The sequence below is a fragment of the Xiphophorus couchianus genome, chromosome 18 (assembly GCF_001444195.1).
Source record: "Xiphophorus couchianus chromosome 18, X_couchianus-1.0, whole genome shotgun sequence".
Classification (NCBI taxonomy): Eukaryota; Metazoa; Chordata; class Actinopteri; order Cyprinodontiformes; family Poeciliidae; genus Xiphophorus; species Xiphophorus couchianus.
This window is the reverse complement of record NC_040245.1, coordinates 663,245-671,389: the sequence shown is the minus strand read 5'-3', so window position 1 is coordinate 671,389 and position 8,145 is coordinate 663,245. Positions and strand designations below refer to the sequence as shown.

Below are 8,145 nucleotides of genomic sequence, written 5' to 3'. Positions count from 1 at the left end.
TAGCTTGGGTAATATACTTTAATCTAACACACTATTGCTACCAATATTAAAAAGGTGTATCAGAAATTAAACCTAAGTGTTTCCAAGATTCCAAGGCTGTGATCAACTCCAGATGCAGCTCTGAGCCCCTGGGAAACCCCCGACCTCTGACCTGTGAGCCGGGGAAGATATTATTTATGGCCTACTAATTTAAAGCCTTTCAAGAGCATAGTGTTTTATGGCTGCTCTAAGTTACAGCCTTGCCAGGAGACTGTTTATCTCTGAACTCCTACCTTGCATCAGCTTGTCCTTTGTCCAAATAGGAATGTTGATCTACTTAAATGCACATGGCATTAGCTTAACTATATTAAACACTCAAAAATAGCCATATTTCCTTAACAATTCCCCCTGTTGAGGTCTGAGAATTATAGAAATCAGACCTCACAAACAAATCGATTATGCCTTCTAATATAGGAACTAAAACTACGTAATATACTAAATGAAATAACAATTCCCCCTGTTCAAATAGAACCGCCCAGCTCCACAACCCCCCCATCAGCAGCTCCCCGAAAAAGCATCTGATAGGGCGGTGGAGGCGGTGGGCCGCTGCTTCCCTTCTCAATTGAAACTGCAATAAGCCTAATGATAAGCGAGCGTATACACGGAACACAGCAGCATCCGCATGTGACTATTATGGCCACAAACGTAGCCACAGAAACTAACAATGACATGACAATCCCTTTCCATTTACCAAACATAGTAGAGAACCACCTGTCCAAACCAGCATCAATATCTGAATGTTCATGCATAGTGTTACTCAAAATTCTCAAACCTTCCAACGCTCGAGTGACAGATCCATCAGGGGCCGTATTGTTCGGAATGAAAGTACAACAGCTCTCTTGGAACATAAAACAGACTCCACCCTTTTCGGCCAACAGCATGTCCAGCGCCATCCGATTTTGAATTGTCATTAAAGAAGTAGGAGCTAACTGCTCCTTCAAACCCCCAACTGTTATGTTCCGGGGTTCTCTGGTTCTCTTGGTGGGGTTTTCCTGTCCACCTCTTACCACCAGATGGCGACAGGTTCCGGTTGGAGTGCGGTGGTGTCATCAGCCACAGCTGTCATCTATTACCCTCATCAGCGGAGCATACTTAAGGAGTTGATCGCCAGTCCAGCGTCGCCTGAGTGTTTGCCAGTCACGGTACCTCTGAGCCCCCTTGAGCCCTGTCTCTGTGTTCCTCGTTGCCTTGAGCCTTCTAGTGATTCTCTTTGTGTTCCTCTGTTGCCTTCAGGTGATCCCTTTGACACTCTGGACCCGTGGACCAGAGCCTGGCAGCTTTCCTGGTTTCAGAACCTCCCTCGTGACGCCGTGGAAGATACCCACTGGTTGCCCGAGTTCCCAGACTCACCTCTCCGTTGTTTTGCAAGTATCTCCTGGACCCCACGGCTGGCGGTCGAACCACTCCTCTGTGTCTCCGTTGCACCCGAGCCTACCTGTCCGTTCTCCGCCGCACTCCTCCGTTTGTTCCTGGACCCACTAAGAGACTGAGACCCTGGACATACTCAGTAACCCTCCAAGATTCAGATCCAGCCACCACCAAGTAAGAACAACCTGTGTTTCATCTGAGTTTTCCATATTCCCACGACCCCTGAACTCACCAGTCTGCTTTTTCCCCTCGCAGTGAACCACTGCTGCCCGTTACAGTTGATTCCCTGGACCAGACCACCTTCCCACACTCTGATAATTGTGTACCTAAATAAATCATTTAAACTGATTCTTACTCTCCTGTCTGGTGTTCTGCATGTGGGCTAGAAACTTTTAACCCATCATGACACCAACAGCATCCCTGGTCAGATTCGCTAGCCTCAAAAGATTATAATGGACATAATTTATCCTATCAACATTTTTATTCGGCGTGATAGGAAAAAGAGCTGATAACACTGGTATATTTTCAAAACCTGCTGCAATTTGATCCGCCAATTTATATTGATCCGGGACCCCTCTCGGCACGCCGATGGCATCTACATAAGTGGGAGAATTGGTAGTCAAATCAAATGCAGTATCAAAACGTGTATTACGCACCTGTCTCTTGTGCCTCTGAGTCTGTAAAGTGAGCACCTGCAGTCCTACAGGATCAAGTCTTTCTCCTACAACCATAAGCGGCACAGCCAGGCGAGTCATGGCACATACTCCAACAGTCTTAGGAGGAATACGCACATATAATCTATCACCCCCACAAAAATAATAAAGTCCAGCTCTTGCCCAACTCCCGATTCCGGCCGCTGTTAAAGTAACATTACACCAATCACTAGAAATCTGTCCGAGATTGAAATCGGGCTTAAGATGAGTAAAATTAAAACACACATACAACCCTTTACCCTTAACCGGAAGAAAAGTTCCCGTCTGAGTGTAGTTATTAATAGGTGGATATATTTTGGCAAGCGCATCACAATTTATGGGATCTGCCTCAGTTGTTAATCTCAACATGCAATCAAAACCCCAACTATCTCCCAAGTGTAATGGGGCAGGTTCAGTATACAAATGAGGTCTAGCTGTAGCACATGCAATGCAGTTCCCAATATTAGTTTCTTTAGCCGTTTGAACCATCCAATTCAGCCATAAATTTTTTTCCCTATACCCAGTCGCTGTTTGAATGATGTCCAATGGTGAAACTGCTGTGTAATCAATCTTAGCCGCATGCTGATCCGGAATTTCCATATCCCTGTCTTCCTCCCCCTCAGGTCTGACCATATTAATTTTAATAATCCCAAGTGGATCTTTATCGTCAATTGAAGCACCTAGAGTCAAATAAACAGCTGAATCTGCCGGATACTGTTTAAAGAAAACATCGTGCATCGAGGAAATGGTTAGCACTAAAGGATTTTTACCCGTCGCTGGAGAATGTCTTAAAGTCCCTCGTCTTATGGTAACCTTGTCATATTCAGTGACAGATTTATGAGCATACAGTGGACTCCAACTTGATCCCACCCATCTGAAAGCCGATTTCCAAGTGGGACACAAGTGTCGAACCCCATTTTCCTGAGTAATACAATGTCGCTGGAAGGTCAGATCACCACACAAATACACAGATGTCTTCTGCCAGGATTGAGGAGTCGACCAGCAGCAACGAATTACCTCACACAGATCAATTTGGTAATTAGTTACAGTACCCAGAGTATAGTTCAACTCAATTCCACGATACTTAGTGAGGCACTTATCAACAGGAGGTCTCAAAGAACGCTCCACACGAACAGTCGCATTTCCGCAAGACACTCCGCACTCGACAAAACTCGGTTGGAGATCAAGTGTCTGTGAGGAAATGATTCCACTCGTGGATCCTCCGAAAACCCACATTCCCAGCAAATTGAGTTCAAGAAACACACCTAGCAAAAACTTCCACTCCCAGTTCATGTATCTTAAGCTGAACCCCATCATGCGAACCTGTCAATTGTAATCCTGCGTTATTCAACAATTTTAATACTCACCTTTTAACCGCATAGTTTCACCGGTAACATTAAGCGTGAAAGGCACTTATCATTCTACAAATATGAAAAAATCATAAACTCAATTATCATAATGCAACCCAAAAACACAGTACACATAACACCCCAAAATGTAAAAATGCAAAAATAAGACTAAGATATGTATATAACACTAACTAAAAATTGTTCTGGAAACTTAAAAAAAAATACTCGCCACCAATCAAAAACATGCAGACATAAAGAATTACACAATAGTTTTCTTTTTTTTTTTTTTTTTTTTTTCAAATGTTCTTTGATAGTCTGTCAAAAACAAAATATGAAATCTTCTTCAAAAAATGATAAAAATTACACGCAAAGACGAAAGTTCTTTTAAAGTTCGCAAAAACGAAAACTCGCAATAAAATGAGTTAATGTGGATCTTCTTGTAGCCTGATCCTCCTCGGTTGGAAACCTCAAGTTTCCACCTTCGCAGCCGTTGCTCACTGAAAATTGGATTATTATGCCAATATAACAGTGAGTTTTTAAGGAGAGTATGAAATCTCATTCTTCCTCAATGGAAGGACATCGGAACAGGATTATTATGCCTGTCCGAGCCTTTTAAACCTTGAATTTCAGGAACCTGAAGTGGTTGTGGCAGGAATTCCTGCTACACTCCCTCCTGGAAGCACCTGGCGTTGCTCCTCGTCCGAAGATTGAAGTCGAAGCTCTTCTTGTACGTCTCGGAGCGCACGCTGTGGCTCCTCGGCTGCTGTGCACTGACTGCAATGAAACCAGGTGTCTCCTTTCCCTTGTAGACGAACAGCATGGGACGTCCTCTCCACTACTCGGTGTGGTCCGGTGAAGCGAGGTTCAGACCACTTCCGTTTGATGACCTTCAGGCGCACCCAGTCGATTCCTGGAACTGGTCCTGAAGCTGGACGCTCCTGTGCCGTCTGGTATTTCGCAAATTCCGCAGCCAGACTCTGTAACTCAGTAAAGAAATTTTTATGAGATAAATGTGCAAGTTCACCTTTCCATCCAGGCACACGACTCCCAGGTCCTGGAAAAATCCGTCCGGTCTGGAGCTCGAATGGAGAGAACCCTGTTGTTTGATTAATAGACATTCGAACAGACATCAAAGCAATAGGCAAAGCATCTACCCAATTTAATTTGGTATGTGCACATACTTTGGCCAATTTTTGTTTGATAGTTTGGTTTAACCTCTCAACCTTGCCTTGTGACTCAGGATGATATACTGTACCGAAAGAATGTTTCAATCCAAGCAGCTGCTCCACTTTCTGCAGATCTTGGTTCTTAAAATGAGTGCCGTTATCTGATCTCACCTTCTCTGGAAATCCATGGGTCGGAATGTAATGGTTGATCAGACACTTTATGACAGTTTTGCTGTCCTCCTTTTTTGCTGGCCACGCCTCTGGCCAGCCCGAGTATGCATCCACACACATTAATACATACCTGTATCCTCTAACGGGTGTTATCATGTCTGTGAAATCAATAATTATTTCCTTACCCGGTTGTGTAGTACAAGGGAAATGTCCCACTGGTGGCCTAATAGTTGGTTTTGCATTGTGTTGTCCACAAATTTCACATGTTTTCACATATTCCTTGACCATGTCTCTCAAAAATGGATGCCACCAGTGCTCTAGATTTTTTAGCATCTGTGCAATACCCACATGTCCGAGTCCGTGAGCTTCCTGGAAAACCTGGAATCTCATATTTGGAGGAAGAATTACTTTACCGTCTGGTCCCCACCAGAGTCCTTCATTGCAGACGGCACCTCTTGCTCTCCAGACTGATCGTTCCTCAGGTGACACGGTTTTCTGATGAGAAATAATTTTTTCAAGGTGATTTTGTTCGACCTGTTCAAGTTCAGTACTCACCATCACCAGAGATGTCAGGTATCCCGCTGCCCTCTTAGCGGCCTCATCTGCGGCTGCGTTTCCTGCTGCAACTCTGGTCTTGCTCTGATCATGTCCCTTGCATTTAATCACAGCCACAGACTGAGGCAACAGTAATGCCTCCGCCAATTCTTTCATTTCAGTTTCATGTTTTATGGGCTTTTGTGTTGCAGTCATAAATCCTGCTCTGAGCCACTGAGGAAGTTCCACATGTACAGCGCTAGCCACATAAGCTGAATCACTGTAAAGATTCACCCTCATTCCCTCAGCTAGTTTCAGTGCTTCGACCATTGCTTTTACTTCTGCCCTCTGTGCCGATTGGGCACCCTGCAGCTTTTCTGCCTTTAAAACATGAAACTCACTGCCCAAGTCTTCCACTATTATCGCATATGCTGCTCTCAAACCGTCTGTGTCATGTTTAAAACAACAACCGTCTGTATAAAAGTTTTTCACATCTTCACCTTCTAAAGGAGAAGCTTGTAGGTCCGGTCTTATCTTTTCTTCCTTCAGTACTAATTCGTCACAGTTGGGTGGCTGTCCATCTTGCATCCTGTCAGCCATATTCGCTCCGTTATGTACAAAAGTTATATTAGGTGATTCCAGAATTTTGCTCAGTTTTTGTTGTCTCAATGTAGTTAATGTGAAATGTTGTGAATTCACATATGCCACCACGCTGTGTGATGTCATAACCTGTAATGGATGACCCATCACAATGTGTGCTGTCTTTTGAATCATTTTTCCCACACCTGCTGCATGTCTTGTACATGCCGGATGTCTTTTCTCCATTGGATCCAACATTGCGCTGACATATTGGAGGATTCTCCTGTCTCCCCCTTTTTTCTGAAACAGAACTGCATTAACCATCAGTTCTGTAACAGAAACATCCAAATAAAAGGGCGAAGCATAATCTGGGACAGCCAACTGGGCAGCAGCAGCCAATTGCTGTTTCAGAGAGATAAAAGCATCTTCCGCCTCCACATTCCAAGTCAAAGCCTTTCAAGAGCATAGTGTTTTATGGCTGCTCTAAGTTACAGCCTTGCCAGGAGACTGTTTATCTCTGATCTTCTACCTTGCCTCAGCTTGTCATTTGTCCAAATAGGAATGTTGATCTACTTAAACGCACATGGCATTAGCTTAACTATATTAAACACTCAAAAATAGCCATATTTCCTTAACAAAATAAATCGCAGACGGTTTCTGGATGAATCCACCGAACCTCCAGGCAGGTCCTGGGTTTTGCAGTGGAACATCTCCCTGTTCCCACCTGACATTTAAGCTTTAAACACATTAAACACATTTAAGCTTTAAACACATCTAAAGTGAAACTGACCCTCTTCACCTCTACGTCCCAGTCGAGCTGTCGTACTTTTCTGCTGCAGCAGCAGGAAGGTTTATGTGTCGATTAAAGGAGAACAGATCAAATCTAGAAGAAACTGAACAGTAAGAATTATAGATGAAAGTCCCGACTGAACGCTGCAGGCGGCCTGCAAGACAGTGCTCAGGGAAAATCTTACCCAAGATCCACTGGCTGATTTTAATGAGATTCTTTTATAATTATGGGATTTTCCCATTTTGACTCTCAGGCAGAGAAACAGCGTGAAGCTCTGAACCCAAAAAGGGGAAAAATTGAGAGAATAAATTGTTTCTCTGAGCTTTAGAGTTTATTCTGAGCAAAATAAATAAACCAGAATATTTTAAAGTTAAAAAATTTCTTCAAAAGCATAAAGATTGATCAAGAATTTTATTCATCAACTACATATTATGCAACAACAAAAACACCTCAAACAAATATTGAGATAATATCTGACTATGGCTAAAAAATGAATTTGTTTCCCCTGCTGGGATGGAAACGTGTCGACATGGAGACCGCAGCGCGTCAGACCTTCAGGTCAAAACTCATTTATCTGAGCAGATTCACCTACAAACAATCAGAACCGTCAACATGCATTTATCTCTGAACCGATCAGCGGTTCGGGTTGAAGCTGTGAGTGAAATGATGAGCAGGCTGCAACAACAAAAGCACAAAAATATCAGTTTTCATACTTTAATGCAGAAAATCAACCGGAAACAGAGATCTGGTCAGAGACGTAACCCCGTCCCGCTCAGCCTCGAGGATCTGGACTCAGTCAACTGCAGTCCAACCTGCTGAGGTCAGAGTTCAGTCCAGTCCAGTCCAGGTGTGTGTGTGTGTGTGTGTGTGTGTGTGTGTGTGTGTGTGTGTGTGTGTGTGTGTGTGTGTGTGTGTGTGAGGCCTCCTAAAGTACAACCCAAAGCTCCAGGGACCCGCTGGTCCAGTCAGCTGCCGGCTGCGGGCCTCATGGCCCCGGATCCAGATCAGAACCGGACCAGAACCAGTTCCTCCGCTCCATCAGCTCTCAGGTTTGTCCTTGTTGGGCCCCATGAACTCCACCCCGTCGATCGGGATGTCCTTCTCCTTGATGGCCTTCTGCACGCAGCGCTGGTACTTCCGGAAGGTCTCGGTGCACGGGTCCCCGCTCCGGTCCCCCTTCAGGAAGTGCTCCGCGAACCAGCGGTTGAAGCACTGGTCGTACTCCCGCTTCAGCTCCGTGCAGGCCTCCCCGACGCTGTTCATCTCCGGGGATCCGGACAGGAAACGCCGCAGAGAGGAGATTAATCCGGGGCCGGGATTTGCTATTCCTCCAGGATCCTAAAACAGCCACACCGACTGTCCCTTAACACGGCTCAGGATTGGCTGCGTTTACACAAACGTAAACCAGCGTGGGCACGTCGCGACGTAACAGAGATATGTGTGGAGAGAGTGACCAC

General features: G+C 44.8%; 2 protein-coding genes and 1 long non-coding RNA gene across 4 annotated transcripts; 1 reads left to right on the top strand and 2 right to left on the bottom strand.

The window, feature by feature from the left end:
- Nucleotides 1-393: 393 nt before the first annotated feature.
- LOC114161717 (uncharacterized) lies at nucleotides 394-3,699 on the bottom strand. Its single transcript, XM_028045252.1, has 2 exons — nucleotides 1,817-3,699; nucleotides 394-985 (listed from the first exon to the last, which is right to left on the bottom strand). Exons 1-2 carry the CDS (start codon nucleotides 3,414-3,416, stop codon nucleotides 501-503), a joined length of 2,085 nt encoding a protein of 694 aa, XP_027901053.1. The 5' UTR covers nucleotides 3,417-3,699; the 3' UTR covers nucleotides 394-500.
- On the top strand, nucleotides 992-1,755 carry LOC114161796 (uncharacterized). Of its 2 annotated transcripts, XR_003599071.1 has the most exons (3): nucleotides 992-1,181; nucleotides 1,273-1,581; nucleotides 1,663-1,755. It is a non-coding gene; the product is annotated as an uncharacterized LOC114161796 (long non-coding RNA). The 2 variants fall into 2 exon arrangements; XR_003599070.1 differs by having other exon boundaries at nucleotides 1,150-1,581.
- A 3,381-nt stretch (nucleotides 3,700-7,080) lies between the features above and the next one.
- triap1 (TP53 regulated inhibitor of apoptosis 1) lies at nucleotides 7,081-8,111 on the bottom strand. The gene has a single exon (XM_028045370.1). It carries the CDS (start codon nucleotides 7,949-7,951, stop codon nucleotides 7,727-7,729), a length of 225 nt encoding a protein of 74 aa, XP_027901171.1. The 5' UTR covers nucleotides 7,952-8,111; the 3' UTR covers nucleotides 7,081-7,726.
- Between the last annotated feature and the right edge of the window lie 34 nt (nucleotides 8,112-8,145).